General features: G+C 43.3%; 1 protein-coding gene across 2 annotated transcripts in view; it reads left to right on the top strand.

The window, feature by feature from the left end:
* SLC24A1 (solute carrier family 24 member 1) overlaps positions 1 to 24729 on the top strand; it is a 186326-nt gene that overhangs the window by 15349 nt on the left and 146248 nt on the right. For both annotated transcript variants that reach the window (XM_085646365.1, XM_085646364.1), the window contains exon 3: positions 10712 to 10774. In XM_085646365.1, coding sequence (XP_085502491.1) covers positions 10712 to 10774 — 63 coding nt within the window. The remainder of the gene's footprint in view (positions 1 to 10711; positions 10775 to 24729) is intronic.

The following is a 24729-nucleotide window of genomic DNA, read 5'->3' as shown; positions in this document are numbered from 1 at the left end:
AAGGATATTGTGGACCCCTGATGCTGGACCGGATCATTTTCCTATGCGATTGTCAAAACTGCATCACAGTCATGAAAAAATTGAGCTGCTTTAAGTGCCTGGCAGTGGGAGCAGACCCAGCAACCTATGTCCCCGCTCCACCAGGGACAGAGATGTAAAACTTATGTGGACAAATATGTCAGTTAGCAAAGTATCCACATTATTATACATCTGGCCTCACATTTGCCTCTCTTTGGGGCTGTGGGGCTCTAGCTGTGCAAGTTTGGGTGGCTCCATCGGCCATCAGGAATTAATCAGGGACCGGGGTGTGTCAGATTGAAGACCACGCATCTCCGTGGGCAGGCAGTGTGGGCGGACACAGGCATGCCGACACTCTCTCACTGCCGTGTCTCTGAGGTCTGGCTATCCATGTAGGCCAGAGTTGTGGCCGTGTATACGTCCTAGATTTCACGCCAACTCACATATCATTACTAGAGCTGCAGGACATCTTGGGTGTCAACCCTGTTGCTACAGATGGGACTTGCCGACCAGAATTCGACACTAGGACGCCATCTTGGTTACCTGTGTGGCCATGTCCACCTTTTACATTGTATCTATGGGCAGTATACCAATTACAATCAAATGCATGATGCATGTGGGCTATAAAGAGCCAACCATTCATTTCACCTCTCTTGAGGTTATTGGGAGCTGATAGGCAGTTTATGATGTATGGAACAGAATTAAGAGTGTGGAGCTGAACTGTCTCCTGGCCTGTGACTATTGGTGTCTGGTGGCAACAAATTCCAAAGCCCCTTGACTCTATGTAGGCATCCTCCCTGAGCACGAAGAGAAGTGGAGATAGAGTTCACGCTCCTGTAATAAACTACGAACTTTTGCCTGCACATCCTTTGACCCCTTGTTTACAGGCACACCCTTATCCCTTTGTACTATGTAACACACTCATCAACATGCCTCCCCTTCTTTCTTACATCTTTTCTGTGTCTGAGTCTCATTGGTATTGGAATTGGTAATGACACTTAGAAAGGGTGCCAAAGCAGCACCTAGGCCCAGAAAATGTGTGCAGCTGTTGAGGTTATCAAATGCTCCAGAAGTAGAGCTGGTGGTTGCTTCATCCTGTATCATGATGCAGGTGAGCTCAAATAATAATGCATCCCACATGACATTGTTCACATTCAAATGGGGCAGCGAAAAGGTTATCCCTGAGGGAGTGACAATTAATGTTCTTTCTTCTTTCAATGTATTTCTTCTTCTCAGATATCATAAATATGCTGAGAGGGGTATTGGTAAATAAGTGCTTATTGTATCTTTAGAAATAAGACATTTTTTAAATAGCTTTCTATAAGTGCGATGTTCCAATCAACCACATATAGAGCCATAGGGTACAGCTGCCCATACCCAAGCCATTGACATGAAAAAAAGGATCAATGTGCACTGAAATGATGGTGTCAGACTCAAGGATCAGATACAAATGAAAAGATTAACTGCATCCATTTCCTGATGATACTATCATAAAAGGTTACTACATCTAGAGCATTCATTTTTCAATTGATTCTCAGACTGTATCAGAAATTTCAATGGTATGTGAGGTTAGAACAAAAAACAAAAATGGCAAAAGGATGTTATCAAGAAATCTCTTCCTTAGCTCTCTTTTTGTCTCCGATGTTCCATTTGATCAGGCGTGGATGGACTGTTGTCATTGCAGAAAAGGAACCTTAAACAGCTGGTGTTGCAAGAGTTATAAGTTTTTACTATCGAATGGTTCCATTAGGTTTTCAAAGGTCTAGTCGCATCTTCATCTTTATCTTGCCATCTAACACCAATCCAGACATGCTCCTGCTCACGGAAACCTGGCTAACATCAGAGTCCCTCCCAGATATCTTGGCTGCCCTCCCCCCTGATTACTACATCCTTCACGCCGACCGTCATGGCGATCGGCCCGGGGGTGGGGTGGCAGCCATCATATCCAAACGCCTGAATTCTGTCTCCTCTTATTCCCTCCCCCTCCCTAAGGTGGATAATTTACTTATCAGTGTGCAAACTGATACCGGTACTCTTACCCTCCTGCTTCTATACCGGCCTCCCTATCCTATGCCATCATTTCCCACCACCTTGAGTGAACAGCTGTCTAACCTTCTAACGCTGCACTCCAGTTTCGCCCTTTTCGGCGACCTAAACTATTGGTTCAACGACACCAATGCTGGCCCCCATGCCACAGAGCTCTTCGAGGCCCTCAATAGTCTGAATCTCACTCAACAGATCACTCATCCCACCCACAATAAGGGCCATATCTTGGACCAGATCTGGACCTGTAATCTGGCCTCATCTCCACCAGACGTTTCCCCCTGTGTCTGGTCCGATCACAACCTAGTCGACACTACAATCACTGTCGCCGGTCAGATTCCTCCTCCTCTGATGGCTGGCGGCTCCTCACGGAAATGGAGTACATACGACTCTCAGGGCTTTCTCACGGCCCTGGCCGACACCCGCCCTGCCTTCCCCCCCTCAAATGACATTGACGGCATAGAACATGATCTCGGTTCCTGGCTAGAATCGGCCAGCTACCTCTTCGCTCCCCTGGTCAAATTTCCTAGTACCAGGCACCGCAGCTCCCACAGGTGGTTCTCTGTTGAGCTTAAGCTCCTGAAACTAAAAACACATCAGTTAGAACGCACCTGGAGACGCGACTATTCTGACCCAGCTCGACAGTCCTATCTGGCTGCGCGTAAAGAATACAAAGCTGCCATTAGCCTAGCCAAAATGGAACACTTCTCCTACAGGATCTCGTCGGCAGCCGACAAATCTAAGGAGGTGTTCAGAGTCATGGATGAACTCACTACAGATGACAGAACCCTCCCAGCCCAGACCCCCACTCAAGAGGCCTGTGACACCCTCAACTCCTTTTTTCTAGACAAAATCACGAAAATCAAAAAATCTATCCCTCCCTCTCCCCAGTCACCTTCACCGGTTTCCTGCACTAACAATTCCTCGACCTTTTCTCTTTTCCCGGCCCTGGATCCCACTTCTTTAGCGGAACTGGCAATCCGGGTAAAATCTGGTTCCCCGAATGATTGCTGCCCGCCATCTGTCCTACGGAGTATATGCCTGAACCTGCCTGACTGCATCCTACCTTTACTTAACGGGGCACTCAACAGCGGCATCGTTCCGACTTCTTTCAAGGAGGCCATTGTAGTGCCCCTCCTCAAAAAACCCGGCGCCAACCCTGCGGAGCCTTCTAATTACCGCCCCATTTCCCTCCTTCCGTACTTTTCTAAATTGATGGAGGCCCACGTCACCCGGTGCCTGTCAAATTTTATTGAATCGTCCAATTGTCTCAAGCCTAATCAAGCCGGCTTTAGACCTGCCCACTCTACTGAGCATGTCATCCTGGCAGCTCTGGACACACTCAGGAACAACGCGGACGTTGGGTCTCCCCAAGCCCTCGTCCTCCTGGATCTATCAGCCGCGTTCGACACGGTGGACCATAACATCCTTCTCCACCGTGTCGGGCAGGCTGGCATCCAGGGTACCGCTCTCAGTTGGGTCAAGTCCTTCCTTACTGGAAGAACACAGGCGGTTCGCCTGGGGCCCTACACTGCCACTAAAACCCCCACGTTTTGTGGAGTCCCTCAGGGCTCCTCTTTATCGCCGCTTTTATTTAACCTATACCTCCAGCCTCTGATCCAATCTCTTCAGAAATGGGAATTAGTCGTTTATAATTACGCTGACGACCTACAGATCATTCTTCCGCTCAACTCACCTCACGCCACCAAAACGTTTCATGCAGTCATGATCCACATCCAATGTTGGATGAACCAGAATCAATTGAAACTTAATCCCGGGAAAATTGAGCTCCTCCTTCCGGGACTCAGCTACGTTCACTGGGGCCCGCAGTTCTGGCCCCCGGAGCTAGGCTCCCCCCCAATCCCGGTGAAAGCAGTAAAGAGTCTGGGAGTGATCATTGACACTGAACTTTCTCTCAGAGCACAGGTGGGTTCGGTAATATCTTCCTGCATGTACCAGCTTCGGAAGATCCGCAAAGTCCGCCACCTACTTCCCCCTGCTGCACTTACCCAAGTTGTCATTTCACTTGTGCTCTCCCGTCTGGACTTTTCTAACTCCATCTACCACGGCCTCCCCTCACCCCAGTGTAGGGTTTTACTGAAGCTTTGCTGTGTGGGTGCCATGATCATGGCACCCACACAGCAGAATTTTATTTTTTTAAATAAACTCCAAAAGCAGCAATTTGATACTGAAAAGTAAAAAATGAAGGGCCCTTAGGTGCTGGGAGATTTTGCCAGCATGTTGGGATCATTAATTCTATTCCTTGTTGGGACCACCAGGATTTCTCTGTTGGTCCTGAACAAGGAAAATGTTCAGCGAAATGCCTGCCTTCAAGAGGGCGGACTGTCTGAGATACTTTCACGACTGCCTAATATTCAACTGGCCACTGGTCAATAGTGTGCACCTGCAGAGCAAGAGAAGGCTTCACCATCTGAAGTATGGTTGTTCCCTCAAATCTGAATAGAGTGGGGTAACGGCAAGTTTGGCGGGCAGTGTACCACATTTTTGCCACAGCACCCAGCCCACCAAAATCTAAATAAGCCCCTTAGTTGCTCTTTTGTTTTTTTTAAAGCTATCAGCAGGAAAATAACTTTAAGCTGTAGTAAGTCAGGAATGTACAAAGACAGATATTTTTACTACAAAGCCCTGCTGAACCAGTTTTCAGTGCGGCCAAAAGTTCTAGCAAGATGTACTTGGTTTTCTTGCCCGCTGAGGGTGCTTCTTTACTGGGGAAGTCTCAGAACCTTGTGCTTGACTCCTCCCCCAGAGATGGAAAACATGATTAAGTCACACTTTTCTTTAACTGCTGAGAATGTTCCTAGTGGCCACAGGTCATCAGGGAAGGTCTCTCTCCACACAGGAGCTGTGCCATCATGGAAATAGGTGTATTTCTGCATTTTGTGTCCTGGTACAGGTGAACAGAAGGCCAACCATATGACCCCTTGACAGCAGTTTCAGTCCCTGTGTGAGGAGTCTGGCACAGCCTTCTTTCTTTAAAGTGTTTTCTTCCCAGGTCCAGGATTGTACTGAGGAGGTGGTGGTAAGGTACCATTGTCATCTTGTGCACCATTCAGTTATGAAGAATATACCTTCAACAATTAATTAGATTATTGAAACTAAGTGAAAAATAGCTTTGAATCCATTTTTTAGCATTTCCTCAGACAGAGATATAAAATAACAATGTATTAATATCTAGGCCTATTCATGCAAAATGTAGCTTTAGCTACACAGTGAAAACAATTACTGTTCACAATTTTTACATATATATTAAGCACCCAGCCCTGTGGGCTTCCATGGCACACTTTATGTGTGACTTATCTGCTATGTTTAACAATAGATTTTCCTAAATGGCAAAGGTACTTTACCATGCCATGTGTCACCAAAGAGTTTTTAAACTGTAGCCTATCAAGAGCAAAATTGTGCTCCTGGCAGCCATAGATTTTTGTAATGTGAAGGTGGTGCAAATGCTCACTGTTGGACCCGGCCTCGAAGAATGGCCCTACGTGCCCCTGCACCCCCGAAACCTGGTACCTGCAGCCCAAGCACACGGCCCAGCCGACCCTCCCCACCAGGACACACGCACCGACCCGGACATCCCCGTCCATGGCCTCTCTCCTTTCGGCCACCCCGGGCCCGCGTGCCCACTTCATGCACCAAGATGGCCGCCGGCCCCAGCGCGACCCGGGCCTAGAGGCGCCACTCCGGCTGGAGGACATCATGCTTCCAGGGGATGAGAGAGGGAGGAGCAGTTTCTATCGCACCTCTGAACTCCCCTGGGACGATGGGTTTCGATCGGCCCTCCGGCCTCCCTGAGGGCTGGCTCCGTGCCTGCTGGGTGTCTGGGACTCCTCCCGACCCGGCCCCGAAAGGATCAAAAGACAATAGCAGGAAATCCCGACAAGCGACCCCCAGGTGACAAGACCCCTGCCTGCACAGACTCCGGACATCAAAGAGGGGTCGACCTATAACAGGGGGTTCTCTGGGTCTGTCCGGAGATTCGACGCTGGAACAACGAGAGCCTGCCGACGTGGTCGCGGCTCCTGAAACTTGGACCCTCCTGAGCCCTGCTGAGAGACTCGCGGCTCCCTGAAGATCGTAAGACCTCCGAACTTGTACCTGAGCCTGCTGAGTGACTCGCGGCTCCCTGAAGATCGTAAGACCTCCGAACTTGTACCTGAGCCTGCTGAGTGACTCGCGGCTCCCTGAAGATCGTAAGACCTCCGAACTTGTACCTGAGCCTGCTGAGTGACTCGCGGCTCCCCGAAGACCGTAAGACCTCCGAACTTGTGCCTGAGCCTGCTGAGTGACTCGCGGCTCCTTGAACCTCGTAAGACCTCTGAACCTGCACCTGAGCCCGCTGAGTGACTCGCGGCTCCAACGGACTCTCACGGTCCCGCCGGACCTCGACTACCACCACGTAGCCCCCAGCTCGAGGATTGTGAGCTGTGCGCCGGATACGTCCCTGCCTTGAACCTTTACCAGAGACTGTCCCGCTACCCTCTACCCCTTCCAAGACTCATTGAGCTCGTGCTCACCTTGTACATATTTGCAGTGATAACCTACTTGATAAAGATTGATTTCTAAGAATACCTGGTGTGGTCACTCTGTGTCGTGTGGTGCCAGAAGTACGATCCTAGATACGAGATTCCTCCCCCTGGGGAGTCTCCCGCCAGTGCCCGGCTACGATACTTCGAGGGTGGGTCTCAGGGTAGTCCGGACCCCTTCCAGGCTCCTCTGAGGTCGCCGTCTAACACTCACTGTAGTCACATATGGCATTTTACATTCCACACCAATGGTGCAAATTTTGCGCCACTGTACAAAGGACTTACATTGATTTGGTGAAAAGGTTTTACAGTACCATTTTAAGGACAGAGCACATGGACTGTAGCACTGTATAGCAGTGTCAGTGCACATAATGGCAGAAAATATTATGTCCCAGAAAAATATGAAAAATCTAGAATGACCTTTAAAAAAGGCATTATTGCTACATGCCTTTTGATGTTTTGTGTAATAGCCACTATTGATCCCCCTGCCAATATTAACTTCCTTTGATTTTAGTTCCCTTAAATCACTTTCATTGGTTTACATTTATATAAATATATAAAAAAAATATATAGGTCTTTTTATGTGCGGAGACTTCGCACTCATACAGATACTACTCGTAAATCCCTTTGTGAACAGTAAACAATCATATACTGACACAAAAGTGTACTTTACTTTTTTGAATTAGGCACAAGGTGCTTTTAATATTTTTGTGGTAGGTCTGATAGCAAGGACCACATGGACGAGAATTTCATCCAGATCGATTTTGTTGAAGAGCTTTGTTTGGTGATCATTGTAGTAAGTTCTAATTTTGAACTCAACATAACTAGTGGGCTTCATACGCGAACTGTGACAGTTGTAAATATACTAGGCTGAGTGCTATGTCCAAGCCAACTTTGTTTAAGTGTATTATATCATGTTTGATTTTAGAACCCCAAAACACTTGTGGTCTGTATGTGGTAGCTGTGGTTTTTGGGCCTGCTTGGGCAAGAGCTCCACACAAACTGAGTTTGCTGATGTGTTTAGTTTCCTGTTAATAAACATTGCAATATGTTCGATTTTGAAATAAAGCAGTACTTGTTGCTTCTATGTGTGTGTATAGAAGGTCCCATCAGTCCTCAACTAGGGTGAGTTTGTTGATGTGATATGTTTTATGTTTCAGGACATTGGAGTATGTTTGATAATTAATTCCCACCTAACCATCAACTGGAATGTGTATGTAGTAGCTTGACTTTTAGGCCCATATGACAAGGGGTTCTCCCCATGTCCAGATTGTTGGTGTGTTTTGCTTGATGTCACAAACATTGGAGAATGTTTGATATTCAATCCCAGTGTAACCTTTGACCTGTAGGAAGGAGAGAGAGAGAGAGGAAGTATGTCTGTGTGTGTTGTTTGTGTACGGTAGGTCTGACAGTCAAGCCTTCTCGGACAAATGCTTTGCCCAGGCTGAATAGGTTTATGCGTTTTGGTTGATGTTTGATAACATTGGATTATTTCAATTTTTTTTAACCCCTTTATAACTTTTAGCCTGACAGCTGGGTCCCTCCAGGACATGGAGTTGCCTCAAGCTGAGTTTCAGTGTGGTTTAAATAGAGCTATTATTCACAACGGTGATGTTCGTGAATATTGGAAATAGACACTGAAACGCATATGCAATGATTTAGAAAATGCACAGTCACTAAGCTTCTTTTGTTTGTGAAAGATTATCTGATGCTGGTGAACATTAACATATATAAACAGTGCTGGCACATATGCATTTGGCCTAAATTAGAGTTTGGCAGACAATATAAAGCCAGTCAGGGTGGCGGAGGACTTTAAGTCCACTACCTACCTTTACCCCACCTGCCCAATTTAAAGTTCACTGTGGGCCCTGCGGTACACTCTGTTGGTTTTTCTGAACCGCCTTCATGGCAGTTCATTCAAAGCCATTTAAAAGTTTGGTGTGCATCAGTCATTTAGTGGTGGACGCTTATATTAAACATTCAAAAGAGTTTACTTTTCCAAAGACAAACTCCCAAAGAGGGAGTTTTTGGGGGAAAAATAAAAACAAATGGATCGAATTCCATGAAGAGTCTTCTACCATGGTGTGAGGGTACTTTTTTATTTTTGAAATCCCTTACTGGTAACACTCAGTAAAAATAAAAAAAGCCACTCTGAAGAGGGTGGACGACTTATGGCTTAACTCTAACTCCCAGTACTCCCTCGGGCTTTTGGAGTAAGGTTTAAGCCAACATAGTACATTTTACTCTGTCAGCATGAACGTAGCGGTCCGCCCATCTCAGAATTTGCCATCGAGGTTTCCACAGGGATACTCAACTTTGGGTGGAAGCCCAGAAGGGATCCAATTGAACTGCAATCAACAACCAAGTGCACACTTTGCAGCTAGTGCATGTAAATACCTGCCCTGAATTGCGAGGCGGAAGAAAGTGGAGCAAACAAGTGTGACTCTTAAGAAAAGGAGAATTAGGGTGATTTTGCCCCGAGACATTGTATTAAAACAAGATCAAATGATGCTACTTGCTACTTAGTTTGGACTCAATTACAGAGGTTCTGAATAGGCTTAATGAAATATTTCAAAACTCCCATGTTGTGGCAGACAAACCTTACCTTCCAATTGGAGGAGAGAGTAGTGGGTCCAGGATAGGAAAGTCTGGAATTTCCTGCACCGTGGTGGGTGTGAGCAATGTGTTACACTCGTGGCGGGTGTAGTGGGGAACTGTAGCAGCAAATTGCATATTTGTGTATGTATAAGATCAGAAAGGGAGTCCACATTTCGTACCTTTTAATGGCTGGTTTGTGGGGGACAGGATACATTAACAAAAATGAAGACCAGTATCCTGTTGGTGCACACACCAAAGGTTGGGACATTGCTTTAGTTTTTGGGCAGTTGTAGCAAGCCACTTGAACATGCATTTTGTGAAAGCCTGAAGTGACTGGTCCCTTCCTTGTAGGAGGTAGACTGCATCCTACACTACTCTAGGTACCCTACTATTTTGGAGGCTAGAACGTTGAATTGGTAGTGTTGGAGAGGTGGCATAGAACCCATACCACACAATCCTTCTAAGTTGAGTCACCTCCATATGCTTGAGCTAATGAAAAGGTCAATGACTGAGTGCAAACCCTCCCTTTCTGAATGCCCAAGTTCGAAAGTCTGTGTTAAAGTGATGACTAAGGACACTCCCGGCCATAGCAAATTAGTTCCCCTGGAAAGGTTCATCCCTCCCTGGCATATTCTCTTTGGCCCCTATCTCCACCAATCCATACTGGACACCTGACCATTGGCCGGATATATGAAGCCTATTTGCATTTGCAAACTACCCAATTTGCATAATAGGGCAGTGTGCAACTGCAAAAGGCTTTTTAGTATGTACGAAACTCAAAATGTGATTCTGTAATACTTTACCAAATGGTAATTTGGGTTTGCAACCAAATTCCGATTCAGTATTGGGAAGGAGTGTGTTTAGGGCATCCCTTCCAAATACCAAATCAGAAAGATAGTTTTAATGTTTGGCGACCAAATCCCGATTGTAAAACATTAACACTTTACCGACTTCTGAACTGCAGTGGTAAGGCATTCGCAAATGGGAAGTGGTCTCTAAGGGACCCCTTCCCAATTCTGAATGTTGAAAAATATATTTTTTAAGAGTAGACAGTGACATTGACCCAGGGACCACTGCCTACTCAGAAAAAAATGTATTAAACCTTTTTACATGTTTTTAAAACACATCCAGTTACCATTAATAAAAACGGACTGCATTTAAAAAAAATATGTTTTATTTAAAAGCAATCGCAAACATAGTGATCTGCTATCCTCAGCAGGCTACTGTCCCTATGATGGCTGTGATTCTTAGTGAGTGGCAATTTGCGACCTACCTCATTATTTTCATGAGGTAGGTCGAATTACAACCCACTAGGAAATTATATTTTGCGATCTGGATAGATCGGTTTGCAAGATACTGCACTGATCGGAAAAATAATGGTCAAAGTGCTACATGCGTCTGGCCCTAGATCTCATACCACTTATATTAGCCCCCGGAGACGCACTGTTGATGTTGTGAGTCTAAATTAACGGTGGTCTCACATTAATACTCTCCCTGTTTATTCCCAGAAAAGCAACGGGTCAGTTACTGGTGATGACGTGAAGACCCCAGAAGACAACAACAGACTAAAGGTAGGTGCCACTTCAACCTGTAGTAGCGTCTGGGGTGATTTTTACATCCCCCTTCCTTGGTACGGTTAGTCCTTATCTGTTCAAGCTCTTCATTTTATGTCTTATTTCTCTGGCTTGAATCTTTGGCCATCCGTTCTCATTCTCCTTCAGCATTCAGCATTGTTTGCATTGCTTCCTTAAAAACCCTGTTGAGAGTAGATAATTCTGTGCTAAGCACATTCACTTTTCATGCTGTTTCACGTTTTCCATACATAGATGACACCTTGAGGTATAACTATCTTGTGTTAGAATTTGTTTAGGCAATCGTTTTCCAATCAAGGGCCAGATGTACGACTGTTTTTTGTGGTCACAGAGGGGTTTCAGACCCCTTAGCGACCGCAAAAAACGAGTTGGCCATGTACTATTCCCATTTGGCGAGTTACAAATTATTTGCGACTCGCAAAATAGGAATAGCGAGTCGCTATTAGGAAGGGGCATTCCGAGGGCGTCCCCTCCTAATAGCGAGTCCTCCAGCTATGTATGACTCTTTTGCAACCGCAATTGCGGTTGCAAAACAGTCTCAGTTTACCACCCTTCCGGGAAGGGTGGTAAATCACTCTCAAACAGAAAGGGGTCCCCAGGGGACCCCTACCCCTTTGGGAATGCAGGGCGAAATATTTTTAAGGGCAGGCAGTGGTCCCAGGGACCACTCCCTGCCCTTAAAAAATGAAACAAAAACGTTGCATTTTTCTTTTTTAAATGCATCCCATTTTCCTTTAAGGAAAAGGGGCTGCATTTAAAAAAAAAAAGAACTGCTTTATTGAAAAGCAGTCACAGACATGGTGGTCTGCTGACCCCAGCAGGCCACCATCCCTGTGAGGCTCGCTATTCCCAATGGGGTCGCAAATTGCTCATAAATATTGATGAGCCTCGCATTTTGCGACCCCATTGGGAATCGCTAACAGTGTCTCTGACACTGTTGTACATTGGATTTAGTTCCTCGCAATTTGCGACTCGTAATTTGTCGCAAATTGCGAGGCACTAAATCCAATGGTCGTACATCTGGCCCCCAATCTGCTTTACTTCCATTCTTATTCTTTTCTTGTGTTTTATCAGTTTGAATCCATGTGATGACCTGTGTACTTTTGCAAGCAGGCATGAGGATTCATGACTTGATACAGACTCACCCTTTGCTATTGCTTCGGTGTCTTTTGGCATAGTCAGTGGATAACTGGGCTTACTCAATAATACAAATCCATCTTCATATCTGCAAAGTATGAGGGATATCACTCTTGGGACCATACCTCTAATTGGGTGCTCATATTTCATGTTTGCTTTATTGGTTTGGATAATATAGTGTCCACAACCTTCATGGCAGAGGAATTGTAGATCACACGAGGGACGGAGAGGCTGCATGTTTTAGCTTTACAACTGTTTTCTTCTGCAAGAAAAACATTTTTTTTTTTACTAAGGAAGTTCCAAACCATGGAAAAACCAATATCACAATTTAATACCTGTGTTCTCTGAATGACTGACTTTTCTAGTTGATTTGTTTAGCTTGTTAATTGACAGAGAGATTTTGCTGTGGGCCTTCATTCTTAAATTCCATTGACGCAGTTATCCAATTCCTTACTCCCTCTGTGTCAGTTAGTACCAAATATCAGATGACTGGGGAATGTCAGGCAGTTTGTACGCATCGCTGGATTCTGGATATGTACTGTGAAGAAAGGCACCCCATTCCTTGCTTGCTCTTCTACTCTCCACTCAAGCTGGTTTATTTGCCAGAAGATTTGACTTTCCCTATGATTTATACCATTCCTGATCATTCCCTCAAGAGGTTTACTTCTCCCTTCCTTGAGTGTGCTTCAGTGTAACCGTCCTGCTCTGAGTATCCCTAGAGACCCCTTGAGGCGACTCCTTCAGCTGGACCTATGGTGTGTGTTTCCACCTCCTGATCTAAATTCCCTCCAGTGAGTAGGCTAAGTACAAGGTTTCCCTTTCCCGCAGTCCCTCAGTGACTTCTTGTCTTTGGTTTCCTTTTTATTTTTGTTAAGCAGGGACTGTGTACTTAGTTCATTTTGCAAGAGGATTGATGAAGTGGGATTCCATTTGCAGCAGTATCCTCTTCTTACAAATCCGTCTGTTTGATTCATGGCGTACATTTGTGACCATTACATGTGTATTTCAGGGCTAGCGTATCTGAGATTGTTTTCCTGGCTCTTACCTCTCGTCTTTGGTTTGTCAATTTCTGGTATAATGGTCAATGTAGCTCCAACCTCTTGGATTTGCCATTTCGCCTGTCCTCTTTTTTACTTTGGCTGGTACCATCCTGTATTCTACATGCAAGACAGGATTGACACTTCCTGCAGCAGAATGTTTATAGGTGGAATAGCATGATAATCTAAAGTTTTACACAACACACTATATGAAGCAAAGGATGAACATAATACAAGCAATAAAAACAAGGTAAAGAATCTGCCCTCTAGAAAAAAACAGAGAGTAGGATGATGCCCCTGTAATCAAACATTGGCAGAAATCGAAGACCATGGAAAGTAGCTACACTTAGTTAACAATACTCCAATATGTTCTTTATTTATCCAGAATGTTGCCCACAGGTGGTTCTCTCTTTATCATTTGGGAAGCGGTTTGTGTCACTTCCAGTTTCTCTTATTCTACCTTTTTTACATTTGAAGGTGCATATTAATTCTTCAATCTCTTCATATCTAGATATTTTTAACCAGCATTTCCAAAAATGTATATTTCACATTTTAAAATTGAAACATATGCCAAGTGTACCTCTCCTCAATCAATGATGATTCAGTCCAACTGTAGCTCTGTTGCTTCTTCCAGGCTCCCTCAGCTCAATTTCTTCAACCTTGTGGTGTGTGTAGATGATGTATTGTAGCTTTGAGTTAAGATGAGATTCGGAGTTGAGCTGTTTACCCAGTCGTCGCCAGTGTTAAAAGGTGTAATCTTTCATGAATGAAGAGATGAGAGCAGGTAGATCTTCAAAGGTTGTTTATTCACAAGTAGGTAGGTTCAACAGCTCAGCCACCCAACTGCCTCTCACTCCTTTCAGTTCCTCTCTTTAGATTCTACCTTGAGCCACAGCAGCTCTCCCATTCTAGAACACTGAGATGTCACCACAAACATGGAGGACAGCTGACTGCCAGATGTACATGAGGCAAAGAATACATAAATAAATCAATAGGAAATTAAATGAGTAAATAACTTTACAACAGGGTGCTCCCAGGTTTTCTAAGAAGACCTGACTCCCTCACCCACAGGCACTTAGTGCCTCTCCTTAGCGGAATAATGTTTACCATTTATGACGAATGACGCGCAGGATGTACCATATTTTGAAGCTACCCAACATTCCATCCTACTACATTGTAAGACTACCTAGAGTAGCACTCTCCCAGAGTGTGCTTAGATTCATTCAAAGATGGCCGTCCCCTTAATTTCAGCTTGTCCTAAAGGTTTGCATCCGTCTTCCATGCCGCATTGTGCATTGGCATTTCAGACCTGTCACACACAATTCTACTGTCTATAATGTCCATTTAAAAATACGTTTGTGGGTTGCCATCAGTAGTCTTCACTGTAGTTTGGGTCCAGAACTGCTGATATTTTTTTATATCTTCTCAACTCCTAATTATAACCCTCTCACAAACCACAATTGACCAACTGACTTGAGCAGTGAGTACGTTTGAACAGTGTGTCTGTGTTGTGGAACCAACACCTAGATATGATATAGTACATTCTTTTGCAGGGGCCACCTAGAGCCACAAAGGTTAAGGTTGGCACCTATATGTATACAATCATTGAACAAAGAGCAAGTCACAAAAATCTATGTACTGTTAAGAGATTCAGGAAAATAACAACTAGCCTGAAAACATCAGCGAGTTTTCAAGTGTCTGCTAACCTTGCAACAGGGTCATTGAACCCTTACAGCCAGCCTGGCTAAGAGCCAGTCTGTGGTGAGTTCAGTGCAGGGCTGAGCCACAGGCCACGTTTTAAAAAACCACCACCAAAAGTTAATTTCGGTGGGTGTTTTTTAATACTTTTTTCAACATACTTTAAGGTACTATAACGCAAACCATACCTTCCTTTTAACCTCGGAATTTTCAGTGATTATAAAGTTGTCAGTGAGCTTGAAATGGTTAATTCCTAAGTATATATAGCCCTTAAACTCATGAGCTGGATACAGGGAATTCTGTCAATGAGTTTGAATATTTCATGAAATGTAATTTGCTAATGAAGTGCTTGAATTATTTTTTCCCCACCATCTTGAAATTTGCTGAAGCTCTCATGTTTTGCGCATTGGAAATACAATCTTCAGCCTAAGCCTCCGTGCAGTGGAGGTTGGATACATAGGTGGTTTTCCTGCACCTACATTTTAATTTTCTATTAGAAAAATAGCCCTCAGAAGTTAACTGAAATAAACACATTTAGAAAAGTTGTATGGTTGAGCCAATGCAAACATGAAAAAACTTCAGAATATTTCCCACAAAAAATTGTGATGCTATCATCTCGCAACAAAACCTAAAACTAAAAACATTTTGCCAGATGCGATCTATTACTCATACCATAACTCATGACCCCTCCCCCCACTAAAACCAAAATCCTCTTTATTTACTTTATTCTATCTTGAAAATGAATACTTGTTACCAAGTTGGAAATTGATGGTACTTGTAGTATGATATTGCAGTGTGTTACACAATTATCTCACCAATATCCAGATCTTTCTTGATGATGTGCCAATCATTTTTGAGAGATTTGTCTTATTTCATGTTACCAGTAATTCCTTATATGTTCTCTTAAACTCGCAGATAACATATTCAGTTTTTTGAACAGTAGTTTGGCACTATTACAATTTTTATGAAAAGAAAGAAAAGACAAACAAAACGACCAGCCAGACTTGTCACGATGTATATCAAAAAATTAATCAACACAAAACATCCCTGAAATTTACCAGCATGTAAGTATGCAACACACAGCCCACACCATAACTCACACTTCTGGCATGGCAAATGTACCCCTTTACCAAAGACGTGTAAAAGAAAAAGTCTGTGTACCAACAGCAAATCATGCCAAGGGTGTGCTATGATGTATGTTGTGCAATGTGCTTTGCATACTATAACTGGCAAATTTAAGGGAGTTGTAATGATGTAATGTTGTAGAATCAGAACGTAGAAAATGGAAGGTTGGGGGTGTAGAATGTAAGGAGGGCAGTTGAGAAACAATATGGGGCATATTATCAAGACAGGAGATAAAATTATCGCCGCTTTAGCGGCAGAAAACTGCCGCTAAAACGGCGATAATGAGCTTGATAATATGCTCTATGGAATTCCAATTGAAGCCCATGTTAGATGTGAAGGGCATCTAACCTGAGCTTCAATTGGAATTCCATAGAGCATATTAGCAAGCCCATTATCGCCATTTTAGCGGCAGTTTTCTGCCGCTACAGCAGCGATAATTTTATCGCCTGTCTTGATAATATGCCCCCAAGTTAGTTGGGAGCATCTTGCCGTCTCTACTCCAATAAATCTAAAAGAAAGGACATCCTGTCTTGTGTATGATGTAAATATTACATATGGCGACGATCGGGAAAGATATCCATGCGATATAAACTACATTTTATAGTCTTTACTTGGAATTTGACGGACTCAAAGAAAAGTGAAAAAGTTCTTCGACATTGCTGTGTTCCTGGAAACGAATTGTACGCAGTGAGTAATCTTTCTAATCACGCACGATGCGTGAGAGCTGTAAAATGTAAGTTAATGTAATTGGAAAGGCCGATTCTGCTGTGTGTGTGCGCGCGCTGAAGTCTCCGTGTCTGTTTTGAAAGAAAAATAACAAGCATTTACAATGCAACGGTCTCGGCATTGTTAAAGTTAGAGCTATTGGCATTGCTCATGACATTTTTTTTGTTTATGTTTTTGTTTTTAAAAAATGTAGAGAAACTGCATTGTTGTTTACAATGTCAATAGCTTAACCCCTTCGCTGCGGCGGAAATTCCGCCGCAGCGCGGGGGGGTGCGGGGGGGGCAGCGCGGTGGCCCGGTGCTCATGACGGAGCCAAGCCGTCATGAGCCCCGGTTGGGCTGTACTCATGACGGAGTGGTTCCGTCATGACTCCGCCCACAGCGCTAATCGCCCGCACAGGCGGGGAATTAGCGCCGCGTGGGCGGCGCGGCCGCCAACAGCCGCAGCATGACGGAACCACTCCGTCATGAGCACGGAAGGAGTTAATCAGTGTGTGTGTAGGTGGCTCTGTGTGTGGGTGCAAATGCAATAGGTCTCGCATTTGAGAGTGATTACGCTATTGACATTGTAAATAACAATGCCGTTTCTTTAAATGTTTTAAAAACAAAAACATAAACAAAAATAATGTCATGAGCAATGCCAATAGCTCTAACTTTACCAATGCCGAGACCATTGCATTGTAAATGCTTGTTAACACTAGTGTTTGGCTCTTAATGACCATACAAGAGTGTTTCCTATTAATGAAAGTAGTTTCCTCAGACATTAATGTTCAGTTCAAGGACAGCATGTTACACGGTTTGAATAGGATAGTCACATTTTACTTGTCACCCAACATTACCAGGCTATAGTTTTCTAACAACCTTAGATGTTCACTCGCCATCCCTAAAAGGAACTATAATTCTGCCTCTGGGATATATACCATGGGGCTTTACACACCCAACATTTTTCAATCAAAAATAATTAAAACTATTGTGCAATGTAAGGTTTGGATGCATCTTAGAAGACAAACCACTTCTCAAACGAAAAATGCTTAAATATTTCAGGGGAAAAAATCTTTTACTGAAGGTATACCGAGAAAAAAAAAAAAATCATAACGCAACATATATCAAAACTTGGGAACTTAAAGGTATATTTCGCGCCATTTACTGCATGGAGAAAATGTTCACACAGACGACGGCCCGATGCCATAAAGAAAGGCAAATAACAAACACGTTAACACAAGTCACATGTGCGCTGAGCGAAAGGGGCTTTAACTCAAACTCGTTGCACAGAAGGTTTTTAAAAACGAAAACAACATTAAGAGACTTGGCAAGGACCACGCCCTAACCAAATGAAACTTACCAAGTGTTTCCACCAGCTTCAGCATCACTCCCCCGATGTGCACCTCCCCCGTGACCCTGAGGGTGACATCCCGATTGCGGTCCGTCACCAGGACACTTAACTCCCACGTCCCATCCGCATAGCAGCCATCTGGCATCCTTATGCCGTCCAGGGCCATGATTCCTTCCTGTCAGTGGGGTACAGGAAATGGCATTAGCTGCAGCGCATGCTCCGCTCCAGGACTGTACAGACACACACAGAGGCCCCCTCAAGCACAGTATTTCCAACTCCCGAGCCTAGATCCCAGCACGTTCAGATGTAATCGATGCCTGTTCCGTTATATGAAGCACGTAGATGCGGCTGGCCCAAACAGACGCAACATGCAGCGCTCATCAAAATCAGCCGATTGCAATCGAGCAAATGGCATTAATGCAGTGCAGGCTGGAGGGAGAGTCGCGTGGGCTTAATTTATGTAAGGGGCGTGTCCCTGTGATGGCTGATGTCATAATTACTCAAATGCAAACAGGATTTGGGGCAGATCGTTAAACTAGGGATTTTGTTAAACTATATGTGCTTTTCAATTACAATAAAAGTAGTTGAGCAAATACCACTGTGCGCAAATATTTTAAAACTAGCCAAGTGGGTGGGGAAAGTGTGACCAAATAATCATGGGCTTGATTAAACAGCACACACTATGCAATTATTTACTATACCAAAAGAGCAACTTTTTGCCCAAATAAAATGCAGGTCTAGGACACGTGTCCTGACAGCACCGCTCCTCGCGTCCTGCCACTAAGGACACCCGAAGCTGATTGGCAGGGTACAGTGACGAGAAACCGCCCTTTAGCGGCAACCTTCACTTTCGTTAAATAAAAACCGTTGTTCACCTGTTCCAGTGCCAAACAAAGCCGCCCGACAGGTTTTACTTATAGAAAACGGGACCTGGAATTAAAGGAAAACTTCCCAGCAGGAGCAAGTGCGCACTCTCGGGGCTAGCAACTGGAAAACCCCCCCAGCCTGAGCGGACCCCAAGGGGCGCCCGGCCTCTGGCGCCGGCCCCAGCCTTGGACTCACCTTCAGCGGGGCGAGTCCGTCAGCAACAAGCGGACCCCAATATGGAACCGTCCGTCAAGGGGGGGGAGAAAGGGATCAACTGCCTCAACGTTCCACACTTGAAGCCGCCCGGCCCGGCTCACACACCCCTTAGAGGTGACTCTTTCCTTCGGCTGGCGTTAATGGAATCCCGGGCACCCCTTCTCACAGGCGATAACGTCACGCTCTCGGCTCGCTCAATCTGGCTTCCCTTTCATGGACAGTCGAGTCACCACTCCCCCTCTCCTCCTCCCCCCGTGCTTCCCAATTCTCCCTGGCTGCCTCCCTCCCTCTCCCTGCGTCCGCAGGGCCCAAGGCGGCAGCAGGAGAGAGAGCGAAAAAAACACAGAACTACTGCTGCCGAGCGGAGTTACAAATCCGCTAGGCCGCGGGACGGGGTGGGCGTTCGGGGACCCGAGGGGTTAGGAAGAGCGCTGGCAACAATAACAAGAAAGGGGGAGAGAAAGAAACACGACAGAAACAGAGAGAGAGAGAGACAACTGCCTTTCTCCGAGGCAGAGCAGAAATGCCTCGGAGAAAGGCAGCGGCATTTTCGGATTCGGGGGCGTGTTTGTCTTTTCTCTTCTCCAGCCATTGGCTGGAGGAGAGAATGAGACTTCTTGCAAAAAACACGCCCCCCGATCCGAAAAGGACGGGGCCTAATCGGAATGACTGACCTCTTCTCCAATGGCTGGCCAGCATTCAAGAGGCCAGCCAATGGAGAACAGGGGAGAAGAGGGGCGGGTTCAAGCCCCTCTTCTCCAAGTCATTAAATCTCGCGAGCGAGACTGCGCAAGCGCAGCCTTCGCTAGCCGAGACCTAAAAAGCAGCATGTGACACGCACCACGCATTGGAAAGGCAGACTCTGCTGTGTGCATGTGTGCTGAAGTCTCTGTGTCTGTTTTTTTTTTTTTTTTAAAGCAGCAAGTTACGCGCACCACGCAAGTAGGACGCTACTCACGCACAGTGCAGCCGCTATTTTAACAAGAGGCAAATACCTGCTTAAAGACTTGAAAAACGCTATTCACACAAGTCAGGCAAAAGTTAGCCTGAGGAAGTTTTGATTCTGGTGGCCATTTTAAAGATAGGCAAGATTTTTTTCTTACCTTTTCACTTTTAAGTCTGCTTGAAGTGAGAAATAAAAATAAGAAAACAGAAACAGATACAAAGTCAAGTTTACATTATTTAAAACAAACTTTTTTTTTTCTCTTCTCTCATTTAATTATAATGTCCATCAGAGAATCAAGCAGTGAAACAAACATTAATACTGATACCGAAACATACAATGGTGAAGGAACTGTATCAAGTTCAATTTTTAGAAGACCCTTACCTTTTCTTTTGACCTTTTCTTTTGACTGATTAGCAAAATATCGCACAAAGATGGGAAAAATGGGTAAGAAGGTTTGAATATTTTCTAAGTGCCACGTGTGAAAAAGACACGGATAAACTGGCAAAAGATCTTTTAGTCAACCTAGTAGGTGATGATGTTGAATACCTAATTATCACTTTCCCAGAACATGAAAGGACAACATATAAAGGACTTATTCAATGTCTAAACAACAAATCTGATCCACAGAGAAATCTTTATTTTGGAAGATATAACTTCAGTGTAGCATTTCAAAATGTAGATGAATCTATGGATGAACATGTAACAAGACTAAGGAAGCTAGTTACTTTTTGTGAATTTTAGAAATGTAATAACGAAGACGCAATAAGACTAAAAATAATTCAAGGGTGTCCGTCTATCAAATTCAGAAACAAATTGTTAGAAAAACATATGATTTACAGACAATACTTCGCATGGCTAGAACAGAAGCACAAAAACACGCTGACAACATGGAACAAGGTAGGATAAAAACCGTGGAACAAGTACGACAAATGAAAAAAGAAAGACATGAATTTTGAAAAAACAGATATACAAAATAAAATAAAAAGATTGTTTTATAGGTGTGGATTCTTTTTTCCACATTCAAAAATATGTTGAGCACTCGGTCAACAATGTGGACGATTTAATCACTTTACAAGTGTATGCAAGTTTAAAAAAGATAAAGCAGAAACATGGAATAAAAAAGAGAATTGGAGTAAATTAATACACCCTGAATATAAAAGTTTAATAGGTAATGTTAAACATGTATGACAGATGCAAAGTATTGAACAGGATTATGAGGATGAAAAGCCTGAACAGTCAGAAAGACTGTATATGACGTCTGAAGAAAATGAATTTAAGCAAATCAACATGATTAGAAGAGAAGAAATTAAGAAAACAACGACTGTGTATATTACAGTAGGTTCTCAAAAAGTTCCTATTGTGTTGGATAGTGGTGCAACATGTAACATAATGTGTGTAACGGTGTATCAAAATATGGAGAAACGGCCACTTTTAACCCCATCCTGTGTAAGTGTTTTTCAGTGGGAAGCAAAGAACCCTGTCCTATGCTTAGGAAACTTTGAAGAAACTATATGGTATGGAGAGAAAAGCAGCAAAGAAGAAATTCATGTGCTAGAAGGTGAAGTTCCTAGACCATGTTTGTTGAGCAATGTCACGGCTCAAATTATGGGTCTGTTAGCAATGACGTGTAATGTTACAACTGATCATCATATTTTAAAACAGTACACACAGTTATTCACAGGTTTAGGAAAGCTAAAAGACAAAGCAATAGCACTACATATTAATAAAGCTATAAAACCTGTTGCACAAACTCACAGGAGGGTCCCAGTACATTTACAGACAAAAGTTGTGAAGGAAATAAATTCACTTCTTTAACAAGACATCATCGAACCAGTATCTGGGCCAACACCATGGATATCTCCAATTGTAGTAGTCTCAAAAAAAGATACAGAGGTTATAAGAATCTGTGTGGACAAGAGAGTAGCTAACACAGCAATTGAAAGAGAGAGATATCCGGGCCCACATTTCATTTGACATGAGAAATAGTATTTCTGGTTCAACTGTGTTCTCGAAATTAGATTGATATAAAGGATACCACCAGTTGGAGATAGACAACCAGTCTCGGTACATAACCATGTTTTTAACACATGTAGGTCTTTTCAGATACAAAAGATTGAATTTTGGTATATGTTCAGATGCTGAAATCTTTCAGGAAACTATAAAAAATATAATAAGACCAGTAAAAAATGCTATAAATTACAGTGATGATATATTTGGAAAAAATCAAGAGGAACATGATCTAGCTTTAAATTAAGTTTGTCAACAGCTTGTAGCAGCTGGCTTAACAGTCAACCTTGGAAAATGTGACATAAATAAATCTGAATTAATGTTCTACAGACACATATTTTCTCACAAAGGTATGAGACCTGTTCTCCAAAAAATATTCTCTCTAAACTCAATAGTCATTCCTAAAGATATATCAGAACTGCGTTCGTTTCTGGGAATGGGCAGTTATTGTTCACGGTAAATAAAAGACTATGCTACTATAAGTGCCCCGCTTAGAGAACTAACAAAGAAAGGTAAAAGATTTAATTGGTATTTAAACTGTGAGCAAGTGTTTAAACAAATAAAACTGAATTTATCAGCTGCAGCTAATCTGAAGTATTTTGATCCACAATTGTGCACATAATTAGTGGTGAATGCTAGCCCAGTGGGACTTGGCCCGATATTAATTCTGTACAAACCTGAGAGGGAGACTCCTTGATATGTGATCTCACATGCTAGTAAAAGTCTAACTGATGTACAGCAGAGATATTCACAACCAGAAAAAGACAGTCTGGCAGTTGCATGGGCATTTGAGTATTTCCATGATTTCATATTTGGCAAACCGTTTGTTATAATAACAGATCATCAATCATTAATTCCAATATCTGGAAATCCAAAAGTTAAAATGCCACCACGTATTGAGAGATGGGGAATGCGTCTAATGGATTGCGATTTTAAGATTGTTCACAAGCCAGGAAAAGAATTTAATCCAGCAGATTATCTATCTCGACATCCTGCTGAAACACAGTCAAAAAGAGATTTGGAAGCAGAAGACTGTATATGTTTCATCATCAGATCTACGGTACCAGAGGTTATTTCAGAAAAAGAATTGATTGAAATGACCAACAAAGATGAAACTCTTGGAGAAGTAAATAGGATTATACTTGACTATAAATGGAGATTAATTAATACCGCAACACAATTTCAAATGAACGTAAATGTCCTAGCATTCAAAAACATACATTCAGAGTTAGCAATTGCATCATCTGGAGTACTTTTAAGGGGAAATAAATTGATATTTCCAGAAGGTCTACAAAGACGTGTCATTGATCTGGCTCACAGAGGGATATTGGCAACAAAAAACTTAAGAGAAAAAATGTGGTTCCCAGGACTAGATAGTGAAGTGGAAGAAGTGAAAAAAACATGTCATCTATGTCAATGCACTACAAAGGAAAGAGTAATGGAAGAGTTAATCATGTCTAAATTGCCTGATGCTGAATGGTCTAGTATAGTGGCAGACTTTTATGGCCCTTTAGACTCAGGACATTATCTACTAGTATTAATTGATGAGTGCTTTTTATTCCCAATTGTGAAAGTGATATCATCCACATCAGCATCTTGCCGTCTATACTCCAATAAATCTAAAAGAAAGGACATCCTGTCTTGTGTATGATCTAAAGATTACAGGAGTGTTTCTAGATCTTGCCTATAGAAAGACATTTTTTTTTGTTGTTTTTTTTTGTTTTAAAAGAAAGTTTAATTTGCAATTTGTTGGCAGTGGACGTACATCCTAACCATGCACTGACCTATGTCTCAAATCTTCAAATGTCAAATGTCTTCTTATACTGCATTATCATAGTCTTTTAGGAAAATAGTGAACTACCTCAGTTAGTTTATTTGCCTAATATAAAGCCAAGCATATGACCTTGTGGCATCCTCAAAGAGTTGTTACAACAAAGTAATTGTTTTTTATACATTCTTCATAATGTGCCATGTGTGACCTGTGGTTACTTTGTAGTGATCTTTAGAGCAAATAGCTCTGTTGTCAGGGTGGTGTACATCTGCAGAGCAATCACTCTAGATGTGCTCCCATGCAATCATTGCTGCATTTAATAAAGCAGCAAGTGGCTTCGATGCAGGATCCACCCGAACTTTGCTTGTCTAGTAAGACTGTAAAAAAAAGTTCCTGGGGTGATACTTCACGAGCGCCGCACAACATGGCCTCTGCTCCTTGACTCTCCTGATTGGCTCAGGTGAACTCCTGGGAGCACGGCTTTATCTGATGCCATTGGCGCTTCTGCTTCCAGGAATATAAGATCAGCTGAAGGTGCACGCAACAGTTGAAGCTTATTTCTATCTTTCCAGTGTGCAGTGTTTACATATTATTCTTCATGCTGCATCGCGCATCAGGAGGCACTGCCATTTTAGGTCTCTTATTCCTTTTTTTGTTGTTGAAATTTTGCAATAATCACACACAGAGTATCATCATTGTTAGCATTTTCGTTGACCACATTATACATAGGCAAAGAGTCGTGAATTGCGGTTACTGTTTCAACACTTCCCTGAGTTCACTCTTCCTCATTGCCAATTCCACCATCGGGGATGTACATATACTTCCTCGATATACAGTCCAGGCCTTCCATTTCTTATCCCACTTCTTGGGGCAACCATGAGTTATGAACACTTCCTTTTCTGCTATCATACATCTATCAAGCTCCTGTACCCATACCCGTACAGATGGTGCGTCTGCCGCTCCCCAGTGACGCGCTATTTCACGTTTAACCAAGGTAAAGCCTAGTGTTGCCGTCTGTTGCTCAATCTCCGTGAGGTCTGTAGCTGCCCATATATTAAGTAAGCCCATCTGA

The sequence above is a fragment of the Triturus cristatus genome, chromosome 3_1 (assembly GCF_964204655.1).
Source record: "Triturus cristatus chromosome 3_1, aTriCri1.1, whole genome shotgun sequence".
Lineage (NCBI taxonomy): Eukaryota > Metazoa > Chordata > Amphibia > Caudata > Salamandridae > Triturus > Triturus cristatus.
The sequence above is the reverse complement of the archived record's forward strand: the minus strand, read 5'-3'. Positions and strand labels throughout refer to the sequence as shown.